The sequence below is a fragment of the Anabrus simplex genome, chromosome 2, assembly GCF_040414725.1.
Source record: "Anabrus simplex isolate iqAnaSimp1 chromosome 2, ASM4041472v1, whole genome shotgun sequence".
In the NCBI taxonomy this organism is placed as follows: domain Eukaryota; kingdom Metazoa; phylum Arthropoda; class Insecta; order Orthoptera; family Tettigoniidae; genus Anabrus; species Anabrus simplex.
Window position 1 is genome coordinate 355,685,135 of NC_090266.1, and position 16,972 is coordinate 355,702,106.

A 16,972-nucleotide genomic window follows, 5' to 3' on the forward strand; every position below is an offset into this window, starting at 1 on the left:
TTATTGTCACATGTAGGACCGGTTTCGACCTCTCAAAAGGGTCCTACATGTGACAATAAAATAGTATTGATTAGGTGGAACTTTTCTTTCATTTATGACTTATGGTGACTATCAATACGGAATAAAAATGAAATTTATCAATCAAGATGTTGATAGTCTATGTAATCGGAATGTTCGAGTACATATCCTTAACATCAAAGCTATGGATAGTATGCTGTTGCGATAAAATTACATTTTTTGTCCTATTACAAAAATCTGTAGTATTGCGGAGACTAGTATCTACGTTAAATCTGTTTCTTTAAAAATGTGTGTATAAATTTGGCCATTTTTATGTGGGACTATTTCTGAAGTTTACAATCGGTCTAATAGGTATGCCTTCTTTGTGTACCTTAGGCATTGCCCTCAATTTAGGTAACCCTGGGTTCATATTTAACAAGTGTTTTGCATAAATTATACCTGAACTAAGAAACATAATTCCATACCAGATTTCAAAACTTCAAGGCGAATGACGCAAGTTTTGACCTGTTTCCTTCCCAATTTTACAATTTGCTTTATGTCACACTAACACAGTAGATCTTTTGGCGATGATTGGATGGGAAAGGGCTAGGAGTGTGAAGGATGCAGCCCCAACTACAGTGAATGCCCGAGCTACAGGGAATACGAAAGCTCCCTCAGAGCTAAGAGACCGAAGGGCGCAAGAGAACAACAACATGGCCGCCTTGAGACTCAAAATCGCCCCTCAGGCAGCAAAGGCCCCCCTAGCCAATCAGGCCCTTCAGGTAAACCTGACTAACCAGGAAATCGAGGCCCTGCTAATGAAACAGGCCCTTCAGGCCGAGGCAAGACACAAAGTAAGCAGACAAGAGAAAACAAACACCCCTAGGCTCAAACTCAACCAACCCTCCCTCCCCAAGCCTCGGGCAACAGAAACCCAGCCTCAAACAACCAAAGTAGGACCAGCCCCCAAACTAAACGCAACAAAAGGGACTCAAAGACCACGTCCAGGGAACCCGAGCAGGAACCAAAGGGAGAACCTGCCGCCTGATCCACCCCTCGCAGTCAGCACACGGTAACTAGGATCACACCCAAAGCATCCGCTACCCAGACCAAGCCCACCACCACTAACAACACCAAACCCACCACCCCAGCCACAACTCCCACGAGAACCTCCAGGTCAGAAGACCAACTCAGCTGAAGACATATTGAAGTAACTAGGCATAATCATACCTCTGAGCACCCTAATCTCCACCATTCTAAACTTCTTAAAAAGGGTGGCAGAGAAGGAGAATCTCAAGTGGCTGCGGATAACAGTAAACCTCATCGAATCATTTATCTCTATTCCCTGAAATGGCTGCACAAAAGACACATCACATAAATACACACAACACACACGGGCTGCGAGTTCTAATTTGGAATTGTGAAGGAATATGCAACAACAAAAAAAAAATAGAACTCGAAGCCTTCCTAGTAAAGCGCGAAATACACGTAGCGCTAATCATGGAGATATCGAAGCCTTCCTAGTAAAGCACGAAATACACGTAGCGCTAATCGCGGAGATATTTCTCGCCCCAGGCTCGAAACTAACAGTTAAAGGCTACACAGTACACAAGTACGACAGACCCTCACCCAGAGGCGGAGTGGCAGTCCTGGTAAGAAAGGACCTAAAACACATGGAGCTCGAAGTCCCAGAATTAGTGGCAATGGAAGCATGCGGAATACTCCTACTAGTACGTGGGACGTTAATCAACGTCATAGCAACGTACTCCCCCCCCCCCAAGGACAGTCAACACAGGCGACATTGATGTACTCCTAGACATGAAAGCTGGGGTTGTCTTAAGCCTAATAAACAAGGCACCACACTATACAAACATATGATCGCCCGCGAATACATAATAGCAGCACCCAAGGAACCCACCTTTCTAGTTCCGAGAGGGCAGACTTCTGATTTTCTAGACATTGCCCTACTCAGTCACAAACCTCTAGAATACAGTATGAAGGTGATCAATGACCTAGCATCAAGACACCAACCAGTACTTCTAACACTAAATGCTGACCCTGAGGGATACAAGCTAAATCCCAAGCGAAGGCTAAACTATAAAGCAGCCAAATGGGACAAGTTCGTAAGGAAACTTGATTCGCTGTTACAGGGAATAGAAAATACCACCCCTGAAAGCCCCGCCGATATTGAGGAGACAATCACAACCCTCAACAAAGTGATACAAACAGCAACGGAAGCGAGCGTACCCACCCACACATATAAGGAACACACATTCGATATCCCAAACAACATAAAGGATCTCATGCGAAGAAGGAACCGGCATAGGCGTAGCTGGGCCCGATACCACTACAACATAGACAGGGAAATGAAAAATCAGCAGAACACTGAAATTCAAAATGCCCTAAAAGAACACCGGTCCAACGAATGGAACAACAAGCTGCAAAAATTCGACACGAACACTAGACCAGTCTGGCAATTAGCAAGACACTTCACATGCGAGCACACGTAATTCCAACCATCAAGGGACGGAATGGATCAGTATTCGACACACGGGAGAAGGCCGAAGTCATAGCTGATGCATTGGAGGTGGCATTCACACCGAATGACGACCCTTCAGACCCTGAATTCATGCGGCAAATTGAAGCAAAGGTAGAGGAATTTCTTAACAACGCACTGAGGCCAGGCATTAAAAAGACCAATATCAACGAAATAAAATGGATCATTGATCACCTCAACCCCAAAAGGGCCGCCGAGCCAGATGACATCATGAACATAGTTCTCAAGAAACTAAACAACAATGCTCTCACAATAATTACCAGCATACTCAATGCCATGCTTAAGTTGCAATACTTCCCAGAACAATGGAAATTAGCGAAAATCCTTGTATTCGGGAAGTCAGGGAAAGATAAATCGGATCCCAACAACTATTGACCCATAAGTCTACTAACAGCCATAAGCAAAGTATTTGAGAAAATACTGCTAAAAAGGCTCATAGCCCACATCAAGGAGAAAAGAATACTAAGTAACGAACAATTTGGGTTCCGTAACAGACATTCCTCCACACAGCTCCTCACGCGGTTCTTAGAACATGCCACGATCGGGTTTAACAAGCGAAGGGACACAGGCATGGTATTCTTAGACATACAAAAAGCCTTTTTAAAGTATGGCATGATGGCCTGCTGGCAAAACTGATAGACTACGAGTTCCATCCTGGATATGTAAGGCTAATTAAGTCTTACCTAAAAAACAGGAAATTTCAAGTAGACGTACATAATACTCTATCAAGTACGCGAAAAATTAGAGCGGGCGTAGCCCAAGGCTCACTAATAGGACCGATCCTGTTTGTCCTGCATACCAATGATATGCTGACAGCGGAGCTCACTACCACATACCTCTTCTTAGAACTAATAGCATGTCGGAGGGAATGTAGAATAGGCTGATTGCCACATGGGGGGAGCAGGCTTCGATAATTGTACTGGTCATAGTTTTAGATTTCTTAATGGAGCCCCCATTTTCACCAGGTCTTATTGTATACAGGAATTTTAATTTAACTAGCTGAAGAAGAGAATGTGCATATCCTCGAAACATGTACTAGACATAATGTTAAGGTGAAAGGTAAACGTTTAAAAAAATTAACATATAGTATTGACTAGGCGGATCATCCACCTCTCTATTTATTGTTGTTCTAGATGGTCGAGATGAATATCAGCCAAAATACCTGAGGCCAGACCTTTTTGACGATAAATTTTTTGGTTGAAAATGAAGAAAATATTATTAAGTATGAATTCCAGAAATTTCATGAATTAGTCTATTTCTAGTCTGCTAAGGTGGCCTTGACTTACTACATTATCTTTAATGATTGTTAACTGTTTTCTTTTACCAGAATATTTGAATACATGTTTCTAATATCAAAAGAACATGTGATATGGTTTGGTAATACTTTAAAATTCTTTCATGTTTTGCAGAAGCCTATGGAATTTTTTAAAGGAGATTTGTTATAAAAACAATGTTTCTTAAAAAAAATGTGTATAAATTGCAAAATTTTATAGGACGGACTATTTCTGAAATTAAAAATAGGTCTAACGAGGACTCTGGTTTTATGTAAATTAGGCACGGCTCTGGCTGTGGGAAAACCTTAAAAACTTCAAAAGAATTATGTATATGTAATCAAGGGAGATTATATTGTGTATTGAATACATGGACCACCGGGCAAGTTGGCCGTGCGGTTAGGGGCGCGCGGCTGTGAGCTTGCATCTGGGAGGTAGTGGGTTCGACTCCCACTGTCAGTAGCCTTGAAGATGGTTTTGCGTGGTTTCCCATTTTCACACCAGGCAAATGCTGGGGCTGTACCTTCATTACGGCCATGCGCTTCCTTCCAACTCCTAGGCCTTTCCTATCCCATCGTCGCCATAAGACATATCTGTGTCAGTGCGACGTAAAGCAAATAGCAAAAAAAAAATCTTCATCGAGCTTGCTCTGAAAGGACACCATCTGACCTAAATAAACATATTGAACATATTTTACTGTCTCTCTGTTATTGGCTCCCCAGGGTTGTTTGTCATTAACATGGTCTTGGCTTCATTCATGAGTAATCCCATCTGCTTACTGTGCTCATGCAAGTTGCTCAACATAAATTGAAGCTCTGAGCAATTTTCTGTAAAATTGGGAAGGAAACAGGTCAAAACTTACGTCATTCTTCTTGAAGTTTTGAAATCTGGTATGGAATTATGTTTCTTAGTTCTGGTATAATTCATGTACATACATACATACATACATACATACATACATACATACATACATACAGTACATACATACATTATCATTATAGACTGTTATGCCTTTCAGCATTCAGTCTGCAAGCCTCTGTGAATTTACTAAACATTGCCACAATCCTCGATTTGCAACTAGTGTTATGGCCTCACTTAGTTCTATACCTCTTATCTTTAAATCGTTAGAAACCGAATCTAACTATCGTCGTCTTGGTCTCCCTCTACTTCTCTTACCCTCCATAGCAGAGTCAATTATTCTCCTAGGTAACCTATCCTCCTCCATTTGCCTCACATGACCCCACCACCAAAGCCGGTTTATGCGTACAGTTTCATCCATCGAGTTCATTCCTAAATTAGCCTTTATCTCCTCATTCCAAGTACCCTCCTAATTTATGTATAGTTTTCAAAAATTTTATCGTTACCCTTGCTTATTCTGGGCTGGAAAATGTACTAAGTATTTGGTTTTTATTTGCAATTCACAAAGTTGAAATTTTATTTTGAAGGCTTTCACATGATGAAGCATAGTAGTGATCTTATTGATTATATTTAATCTTTGAGATCAAAGCGTTCTTTGTCAGTTAGTGTAAATTATTCGTTAGCTTAATTTCATCCAAGATATTAAAGCTATTGACAGATTAACAGGCGGTAAAAGAAAATGGGAATAGAATTAGTATAATTTTCCTATAATCTACAAAAATATAATTGACATGTAATTGACAGTGGTTGAGCGGATCAAACGTTTAGTTGTTAGACATGTAGTAAAATTTCTGTGGCAGTTGGAGATTATGCTTAATTAATTTTGACTTCAGGGTTGTTTCATCTACTCTTTTGCTATAGTCAGTTTTGGTTAGTTTGTATAAACTTCAGTAGGAAAGGTAACAATAATAGATTTTTTTCAACTGGCCTGAGGTGCTTAGACAGAAGAGCTCAGTCCATTATTATCTGAAAGTACTGATATGCCACCCTCGACTTGGTAGATTTACCGGCATATAAAAAAATCACGTGGGATGGAATTCTGACACTTCAGAATCTCTGGAAACCATAAATGTAGTTGGTGTGATGTAAAATAATAATAATAATAATAATAATAATAATAATATATTATATTATATTATATTATATTATATTATATTATATTATATTATTATTATATTATTATATATTATTATAATATATATATTATAATATATTATTATTATTATTATTATTATTATTATTATTATTATTATTATTATTATTATTATTATTATTATTATTATTATTATTATTATCAAGTTCACTTCAAGCTGTATATTTCTTGTGTTGTGCACAATTTTTCCATGTTTCTGTAACATTATTTTCATTGTCTCCAATAGGGTAATCTAGTTGCTGTTGGTACTCATCATGGATACGTGCAAGTTTGGGATGTGGCTGTAAATAAACAAGTAAATAAAATGCAGGGCCATTCTGCACGTGTTGGTGCTTTAGCATGGAATGGAGATGTCTTATCATCTGGAAGTAGAGATCGTTTGATTTTACAACGTGATGTTCGAACACCTGGTGTTGTTGCGGAGCGAAGGCTAGTTGGCCATCGACAGGAAGTAAGTAGATAATTGTTGATTTTTTGATGTTTGAGTAGTAGATTGAGCTGTTTCATCAGACAGTTAAATGAAAAGTCTTTCAAACAAAAAGCATATCTAACAGAAATACAATAGAACCAGACTTACTTTCCTTGTTAATGACAACCTGGCTGAAACTAACTCGCTAGATCATTTCTCAATAATAGAATAGCAACATGTCAAGTGATATTAAATCACATAGAATCTGACTGAAGTCCACCTCCTCACTTGTTTCTACATGTTTTAATATTTTATTCTCCTTCCCTGTAAGAGGAATTACATTGAAATATATTCATCATCAGTGTTTCATAAAAATTAGTATCTAAATGAAATTGCATGCGTTAGCAGGAACAAACAGAACTGAAACAGCAAAGACTGGGATAAAGTAGCTTTGTAGAGAAGTAAGATTAGCATAGAATTTGGATAAGATACCTACTGATTGGACAAATGCATTAGTTGTACCAGCTTTCAAGTAAAGGAACAGAGAAATCCCAAGAGCAAGCAAGGTGTTTTAGAAAGGAATGTGCGATCAGTGGTTGAGAATGAGCTGGATGAAAACCAGTGTGGTTTCAGATAACAGAAGAGTAGTCAGAACCATATTTTCACTATCATCATCAGAGCTGAATCAATCCTCTCTTGGAACGAAGGCCTCCCTCATCGCTTTCCAGGTTCTTCTATGTTGGGCATTTCCCATCCTTACTTGTACCACAGTTTGCCTCACAATATCTGACCACCTAGACTCTGTTGTTCATCTCTCTGATACCATTCTGTTCTTGTCTTGGTACATTTCTGGGGATTAGATCTTGTTACCTGCCCAGCTTGGCTCCATCTCTTGGACCAATACCTCCTTTCATACATCTTTTAGTCCATTTTTCGAAGACATTTAGAGAAACACCTGGTAAGTTTCTTTCCATCCTCCGCTGATAGACTAGAAGTTGATTGTCCTATATTTGGGTTAGGGACCATGTCTCGCCACCATATATGAGAATGGACAGAAAGCAAGTGTCCATTACTTCCCTCTTGATGTTAAATGGATAATAATCATTCTTGAGAATGAATCTACAGTAATTGACCAGTATTTCTTCTAGACACTCACTGTTCTTCTTCTGATCTCTTCATCGAGCACCGAGCTTGATAGCTGCAGTCGCTTAAGTGCAGCCAGTATCCAGTAATCGGGAGATAGTGGGTTTGAGCCCTAACTGTCGGCAGCCCTGAAGATGTTTTTCCGTGGTTTCCCATTTTCACACCAGGCAAATGCCGGGGCTGTACCTTAATTAAGGGCACGGCCGCTTCCTTCCAATTCCCACGTCTTTCCTATCCCATCGTCGCCATAAGACATATCTGTGTCGGTGCCACGTAAAGCCAATAGAAAAAAAATCCTCATCGAGCTTGCTCTGAAAGGACACCATCTGACGTAAATAAACATATTGAACATATTTTAGTGTCTCTCTGTTATTAGCTCCCCAAGGTTGTTTGTCATTAACATGGTCTTGGCTTCATTCATGAGTAATCCGACCTGCTTACTGTGCTCATACAAGTTGCTCAACGTAAACTGAAGGTCTGAGAAATTTTCTGAAAACAGGATATCATCTGCAAATCTCAAGTTAAAAAGTTTTCAGCAATTGATACTTATGCCTTATTTTTCATCCGAGTCCAAGTCTTGAAACGCATTCACCGGTAGACAAGTTAATAGCTAGCCTAGGCAATATGGGATCACCTTGGTCGACTCCTCTCTCCCAGTTTTAAAGGTCCTTCAAGCTGACTCAAGCTTTACTCTCATTTTACTTAGATGATAAATTTTTTGAAGAATTATTGTGTAGGTTTTTGGCACTCCTTGCTTGTATAATGCACAAATAATAATTTTGTGTAGCTATTTCTAGCCTGGTGCAGCCTTTGTAAGACAGACCCTCCAACAGGGGTAAGGCAGCATCTGCTGTGTATGGGAACTGCATGTTCTTGTAGTGGAGGATAGTGTTGTGCGTGATATGTGACTTGCAGGAAGGTTTGGGACAGTACAAACACCCAGTCGCCCAGTCAGGGGAAATAACCAATTCACGTTAAAATCTTCGACCCAGCCGGGAATCAAATCCAGGGCCTTCTGAACCGATGGTGACTACATGACTACATGACTACAGGAACCAGGCGATAAAGCACTTGAAACACATGAATGTTCGACTATATCTAAAACTTTGATGAAATCAACAAAGGCTATATACAATTACTTGTTGTATTGCTTGTATTTTTTTAATGACCTGATTTACAACATGAAGATGGTCAATTGTACAAAATCCAGAACGAAAACCTGCCTGTTCATCCGACTGGTTAGTATCCAGGTATATATCATTCTATATAGTATCTTAGTAAAAAGGTTTATACAGTAAAATCTGTCTAAACCAGAATTGCTAGGGATCAGAAATTATTTCCATTTTAGGGCTTAACATTTCATGTAAGGTTAACCAACATTTAAAGCTTGCTCTGTTCCTATTTCATTCCATGTATTGAAAAAATGATTTTGGAGAATTTTCTTTGAAACGAACAAATGTTACACTACATGTAAGTACTGTACTACTTATAAGTCTTGTAGTGCGTTTCTCCACCTTCTTCCTTCCTCTTAAGTGTATCATATACCTGTGGTTTTCCATATTGAAATAACACTTGGAAGAGATTTCACCAACTGCTTCTGATTTTCACTGTTTGCTTCTATGAGCTGAACTTTTCCATCAAGGCATAGAATTTTATGTTTCCTCCCCACCATATACACTGAACAAACTACAGAATAACGAGTACAACTCAACATCACTCGTACTACAGAACAAGCACTGGTAGAAAATCAGGGCAGCTCTGTTGAAAGTGCACTGCTATATTGAGACATGCGTTCTCTTATTAGGAAGTCTAGAATTCCAGCACCTTGGGGGAAGGGGAGGTGATAAGTTCAGCTGGATGAATACTGTCACATTACTGACTCCAGCAATGGTTATGAGCCCCTAAATTAATTACAGTATAAGAACAAAAAAAAAAAAAACAACAACACAGAAATCTGTTGCATGGTAGAATTCCTTGCTTGCCGTTTCTATTGTATGTGTTACTTTTAACATTACATTGCCAGGAGTTCCATTTTATTTAGAGATCATGACCACACAGGGCTGGAAATATTAGTCCATGTCCGCATTGGACAGATTCCATTTTAGGCTGCGTAGTGCCATATGGCTTCATGGGACCATAGAAAGAGTCATTTTAAGGCAGATTTCCTGTTTATTCAGGGTCCGGTTTATACCGCTTTCACTGTATAATCGTTTGGTGAAGTATTGCTGGAAACAATGGCATTTATATTCACGATCAGCCTACAGTGAAAATTGATTGTTTTTAGTACAGTAGAGTCTCGTTAATCTAAACTAATTGGGACCGGAATCTGTTCGGATTAACCGGAAAATATTTTCTAATAATAATGTTATTGTTTTTACGTCCCGCTAACTACTCTTAGAGTTTCTGGAGGCGCCAAGGTGCTGGGATTTTTTCCCGCAGGAGTTCTTTTACGTGCCAGTAAATCTACTTACACGAGGCTGACGTATTTGAACACCTTCAAAACCCACCGGACTGAGCAAGGATCAAACCTGCCAAGTTGGGGTCAGAAGGCCAGAGCCTCAGCCGTCTGAGGAAAATAGTTTCTACATTACAGTACCGTACATACTGTAATTTGAAATGTCCATTCTTTAGCAGTTAAATTAATAAAATACTTTATAAAATTACAGTAGGGTAGCTAAGAATCTGTAGAGGAGAAAACGACTAAAACTAGGTTAAAACTTTTCTCCTAAAACTGCTAAAATACGGTAACGGGTTACACTTTTGCATTGTGCCCAGCATGCGAAGAGCTGCTTGTGATGTTTATTGAATAGTTCTGCCGTGACTCACCGCAGCACACCACAGTTGTGAAGGTCTCTAGGTGATTCTGCATCCTCAGTTACCTACTCGCTTTGTCTCAGCATATTAGTAGCGCTATACTGTGATAAATTCGATTAAGTTAAGGCTTAAAAATGGCAAGCAAATGAAAGCACAGGTCTTGTACTCTTAAGGAAAACTTGAAGTGCTGAAACGGTTGGATAAGGGTGACAGTGCATCAAAATTATCTGTCGAGTTTGGTGTTGGAAAAGCTACGATTTCCGACTGGAAGAGAAACCGTTCTAAAATTGAACAGTTTTGCACAGCATCGTCAACAGACATCCTTAAAATCCGCCAAACATCAAAAGTGTTCAAATTCAATAAACTTGATGAAGTGCTTTTTTTATGGTTTTCACAGGAGACACAAAAAGGTACACAAGGACCTTGTTTATCCGGATTAAGTGGAACCGGAACTGATCCGGATTATCAAAAATCCGGATAATCCGGAAAACTAAAAAAACAAATACAGTACATGTTATATAATCTATTAACGTAAGTTGTACAGTAAATACCTTTTTTCAATTGTACAAAAAAAATATAAAAACACTTTTCATACATTTACGACTCTATTTTGTGCTCTAGAATAATGTGCGAGTTTTATTTTCTGTTTTACATTTGTATAGCGTTTGCAGGCGGCACGATCACAAAGACGTTTCACTGACAACAGTTCTGTTGATGTGGTTTCAGTCAAGTATTCTAACTAGGCCATCAGTTTGTCCAGCTGCGTTGTTGCCTCTCTATGAGTCATTCTTTCTTTTGATGGAGCGCTGGTTTTATTTTCAAATTCACCATCAGTGAATTAATGGTACGTTGCATTCAGAAGAGCGTGGGTTCGAGTCCCACCTCAGCTGTCCTGGGAATGGTTTTCCACGGTTTACCATTCTCAATTCCAGGTGAATGCCAGGACGGTACCTTTGATAGACCCTGGCCGAATTACTTCCAATTCCTGTCCTTAACTGTCCTTGGCAGAAAAGACATTCAAGAAGAGACGACGCCATAAAAGAAATACTCAACAAGTAAAAATAAAGTATTATTTTCGATCCTGATAAACCGGAGATCCGGATTAATGAGGGCCGGATAAACTATGTTCTTGTGTACTCCGTTAAGTGGACCTCTTGTTCAAAAAAAGGCGCGTCATATAAATACATTATTGAATGGAGATGTTTCATTCACTGCCAGTACTGGATGGTTCGATAGATAGAAGAAAAGGCAATAATAGGAGAACAGTTATCAGGTGATCATGCCGCTGCAGAAGATTACATCAGTGAATTTAATGACTTGGTAGCATCGGGAAATTATTCACTGCAACGAGTGTATAACGCCGATGCAGCGGGTTTAAATTTCGAGTCCCTTCCCAGTAAAAGCCTTGCGTCTGCGGAGGAGTCTCGTGCACCTGGGTTTAAGATGAGTAAGGAACATGTTACTGTATTAGCGTGTAGTAATGCTGCAGGAACAAATAAATTACCCCTAATTGTTATCGGCAAATCAGCAAAACCAAGGGCATTTAAAAACTATAACATGAACACTCTACCAGTTTACTACAGAAATCAAAGAAAGACATGGAGTTATGACTGTTCACATGGCCATTAAGATGAAACCAGGCCTCATCCGAAAAGAACACAAGCTGTGGGTCGAATAAATGATCATTCAATGATGCAAGATACCACTCGCAATATCTCACTCTTGTGGCTGGATCAGCAGATTTTAAACAATGGGCCTGTGTAAACCTGTACGGTTTGATGTGTAACAGCTTTGTAGCTCTGCGTGCAGAAGAAACAGAAACCCCTACTTGTAGTGCTAATTTTGTGAGTGATTTATTCGGTGACCGTTCAAGATTCACACCAAATTCATCTAGCTTTTCCTTTGTTAAAACTGTTCTTGTGCACGCACGTTTTTGAGCACTGAGCCAGTAGTTTCAAATTTATTTAAAATTACGTGAATCTGTGCTCATGAAGGCGGCACTTCACCAGGAAATTGCTGAACAAATGCATCACGTACCCGTCGAGCTGACTCCTACTTAAAATAAATTTTACATATGAAAATACGGTGTTGCAGTGATAACTGTCTCACCATGTTAACAGCTGAGATTCAGACTGACTACTGGTGCTAGGTCAAACACGTGCACACTCCTTACAAGGTCAAGAAATATTTGCACGCCTCCCGTACAGCTACTTAGAGCTCCGACAGTAAAACTCCGCTGGAGGGTCTGCGTTTATAAGAAAGAACCTGTACATCACCTCTTTACACTTCATTAGTACTTCCTTCCTCCACACCAGATTTCTCAAACTCTGACAGAATGTTGAATCCTCTTACTGATTTCCACGTACAGCCCTGCATCCTCCATCAGTTCCCTTCTGAAGTACTTGAAGCTCTCCACAATCTCAAGGTTTTGTCCCTATACTTTTATAATAATTTTATGAGAAATAACGTTATATACTGTAGAATGGTCAGGTCAGGATCATTCTTCTATCATATGTGACAGTAGACTGTACTGCCTGCGACTATCTGGGTGAGAGTCTTACTGATTTCCACGTACAGCCCTGCATCCTGCATCAGTTCCCTTCTCAAGTACTTGAAGCTCTCCACAATCTCAAGGTTTTGTCCCTATACTTTTATAATAATTTTATGAGAAATAACGTTATATACTGTAGAATGGTCAGGTCAGGATCATTCTTCTATCATATGTGACAGTAGACTGTACTGCCTGCGACTATCTGGGTGAGAGTTAAGCGGCCATTACCAAACTTGACACCAAAAGGGAGAACCAAGAGCTATGGGCAGAGGAACCCTCCCTTTGGAGGCCAAGCAAAGCCTTTGCGTAGGAGATGAAACCTAAATTCACCAGAAAGGAGGACATGGTCAATGATTTAGATGGCGGAAGAGGACTCCATTCACAACGGCAGATAAAATGGAAGAACGTTCTCCTACCAGGAATATCTGTACTTCAGTGAAGCAGTTGCAAAAGGCGTCTGTACTCCTGAAGAGCAGCCAGCCTAAAGTTACACCTGGCAGTAGGTATAACATGTCTATGGGAGTGGCGACCCCATCATAATATCATCATCATTGTCATCATTTCCCATTACCCAGCTGTTGCCAGCTAAGGGCAAATATGGTTCCTCTCCACTTTCTTCAGTCCTTCCACCACTCCTCCTCCAACACTGTGTCCCAGTCCAAGTTTATTTCTCCAATACTGAGTTGGATTGTGTCCTTCCAATCTCAATCATGATCGTCCGCGGCCTCACCTTTCTAGAATTTGCATTTCCATCACCTATTTTGGCATTCTTTCATCACTCATTCGCTCTACGCTTTAGTTCTCAAATGCGATTTTACTTGACGGAAATAAATATCACACGAGAACACGTTCACTTCCTTGAGTAAATTACTTGTCACTGTAAGTCACAACACACAGTTATACACAGTAGCAAGTGACACTACAACACTTAATAGCAGAGTACCCTGAAGTCGATTCCCACAAGTACAGATGTTAACAATACTGACTTGCGCACTATAACATACACTCTCTTGAACTCACCGACTCCACCTCGGAGCCCAACAGTCACTCGCAGTCCATCACTTGCCTTTGAGTCCAACCTGAGTGGCTCACTGACTGACAGCTTGATATATATATACTGTTCGATCAACCGTCCAGAACCAAACCATCTTAGTCGGCTCTTCTCTTTTCTACCATTCATTTTTCCACTGCAATTTCTTCCCGGATTTTCTCATTCCTTATTTTCTCTCTTCTACTCTTCTGTATCATACTCCTCAAGAACTTCATTTCGGCTGCCTGTATTCGACTCTCGTCCTTCTTCATCATTGTCCAAATTTCTGCTCCGTAAGTTGTTATGGGTACGTAATACATCTTATACATAGTTTCCTTTGCTTCCATTGGCACTTCTTTGTCCCATAACATGTTCCTTACACTACAATAGAAACAGCTTCCAGCTTGAATCCTCTTACTAATTTCAGCATCCAGTCGAGCACTCTCCATTAATTCATTCCCCAGGTATTTGAACGTCTCCACTACTTCCAGGGGCTTGTCTGCAAGTCTAATCTGACCTTTCCCTTCTTTCTCCCCTCTAGTCATAACAAGAGTTTTACTCTTTTCTACACTTATTTTCAATCCACATTCTTTGATCTTCCCATTCACCACATCCAACTGTTCTTGAACCTTCATGTCCTCTTCTCCCCGAATCACAGGATCATCTGCAAATAACAACATGTTCATTTCTCTTCCTCCGTATGCTGCTTTTGCTGTTTTCATGATAACATCCATTACTACTGTAAACAGTATTGGTGGTTAGAACACTTCCCTGTCTCAGCCCACTAGTGACTTTGAACGAACTTGTGTTTGCAGGCAACTACAACATTCCTTGTACATTGCCATGGTCATTTTTATTAATCCCTGTCCAATTCTTTTTTGCACCAACTGTCCCAAACTTTAGTCCTGGGGACACTGTCATATGCCTTTCCAATGTCAGTGAATGTCATTACCATATCATTCCCATACTCCCATTGCTTTTCCATTAGTTGTCTCATAATGAAAATGGACTCTATTGTTGACCTTTCACTTCTGAAACCAAACTGATTTTCCTGTATCTGATTTTCAACCTTTCAACCTTATTCTACTTTCCAGTATCCTTTCCATTAACTTAGCAAAGTGAGATATCAATTCCCCTGTAGTTCTTCAATACTTTCTTATTGCCTTTCTTGAAAATTTGTATGATTATTCTTTTTTGCCAATCCTCAGGGACCTTCTTATTCTCCCAGATAATCCTGAGAACTTGATATGTCCAGCTGCCTTGATCATCTCCACTGAAATTTCATCTATTCCAGCAGTTTTTCCATTCTTCATCTTTCTGACTGCCATTTCAATTTCATTCATTGTAATTTCTTTATCATTTCTTCATGAACTAGTTGCCTTTCCATTGGTCCATTGAATGACTGTCATTAGTTCTCATGTTCAGCAACTACTGAAAATACTCTTTCCATCTGTTTCTTATTCCTTCTGGCTTTGTTAATACACTGACTGACAGAGCAAATGCAACACCAAGGAGGAGTGGTTCGAAAGGGATGAAAGTTGGGGAAAAAACAGAGACGGCACGGACGAATAATTGATGTTTATTTCAAACCGATATGCAGGTTACACAATGCGCACGGCATCGACTCATTAGGATGTAGGACCACCGCGAGCGGCGATGCACGCAGAAACACGTCGAGGTACAGAGTCAATAAGAGTGCGGATGGTGTCCTGAGGGATGGTTCTCCATTCTCTGTCAACCATTTGCCACAGTTGTTCGTCCGTACGAGGCTGGGGCAGAGTTTGCAAACGGCGTCCAATGAGATCCCACACGTGTTCGATTGGTGAGAGATCCGGAGAGTACACTGGCCACGGAAGCATCTGTACACCTCGTAGAGCCTGTTGGGAGATGCGAGCAGTGTGTGGGCGGGCATTATCCTGCTGAAACAGAGCATTGGGCAGCCCCTGAAGGTACGGGAGTGCCACCGGCTGCAGCACATGCTGCACGTAGCGGTGGGCATTTAACGTGCCTTGAATACGCACTAGAGGTGACGTGGAATCATACGCAATAGCGCCCCAAACCATGATGCCGCGTTGTCTAGCGGTAGGGCGCTCCACAGTTACTGCCAGATTTGACCGTTCTCCACGCCGACGCCACACTCGTCTGCGGTGACTATCACTGACAGAACAGAAGCGTGACTCATCGGAGAACACGACGTTCCGCCATTCCCTCATCCAAGTCGCTCTAGCCCGGCACCATGCCAGGCGTGCACGTCTATGCTGTGGAGTCAATGGTAGTCTTCTGAGCGGACGCCGGGAGTGCAGGCCTCCTTCAACCAATCGACGGGAAATTGTTCTGGTCGATATTGGAACAGCCAGGGTGTCTTGCACATGCTGAAGAATGGCGGTTGACGTGGCGTGCGGGGCTGCCACCGCTTGGCGGCGGATGCGCCGATCCTCGCGTGCTGACGTCACTCGGGCTGCGCCTGGACCCCTCGCACGTGCCACATGTCCCTGCGCCAACCATCTTCGCCACAGGCGCTGCACCGTGGACCCATCCCTATGGGTATCGGCTGCGATTTGACGAAGCGACCAACCTGCCCTTCTCAGCCCGATATTCATTTATAGGAAGGGGAGTTAGGGATTGGAATAACTTACCAAGGGAGATGTTCAATAAATTTCCAATTTCTTTGAAATCATTTCGGAAAAGGCTAGGAAAGCAACAGATAGGGAATCTGCCACCTGGGCGACTGCCCTAAATGCAGATCAGTATTGATTGATTGATTGACCATACCCCTCGTAAAGTCGTCTGTCTGCTGGAAATGCCTCCGTTGACGGCGGCCTGGCATTCTTAGCTATACACGTGTCCTGTGGCACACGACAACACGTTCTACAATGACTGTCGGCTGAGAAATCACGGTACGAAGTGGGCCATTCGCCAACGCCGTGTCCCATTTATCGTTCGCTACGTGCGCAGCACAGCGGCGCATTTCACATCATGAGCATACCTCAGTGACGTCAGTCTACCCTGCAATTGGCATAAAGTTCTGACCACTCCTTCTTGGTGTTGCATTTGCTCTGTCAGTCAGTGTATTATGCTGCCTTCATCCTTCACAAATCTGATGTTTACTTGATCTCTCTTTTCGTTTCT

The 16,972-nt window shown here is 41.1% G+C and overlaps 1 protein-coding gene across 1 annotated transcript in view; it reads left to right on the plus strand.

The window, feature by feature from the left end:
- Positions 1-16,972, plus strand: part of fzr (fizzy-related) — a 378,342-nt gene that overhangs the window by 209,576 nt on the left and 151,794 nt on the right. Inside the window, exon 7 of the mRNA XM_067139092.2 lies at positions 6,123-6,347. Within this exon, the coding sequence (XP_066995193.1) occupies positions 6,123-6,347 (225 nt within the window). The remainder of the gene's footprint in view (positions 1-6,122; positions 6,348-16,972) is intronic.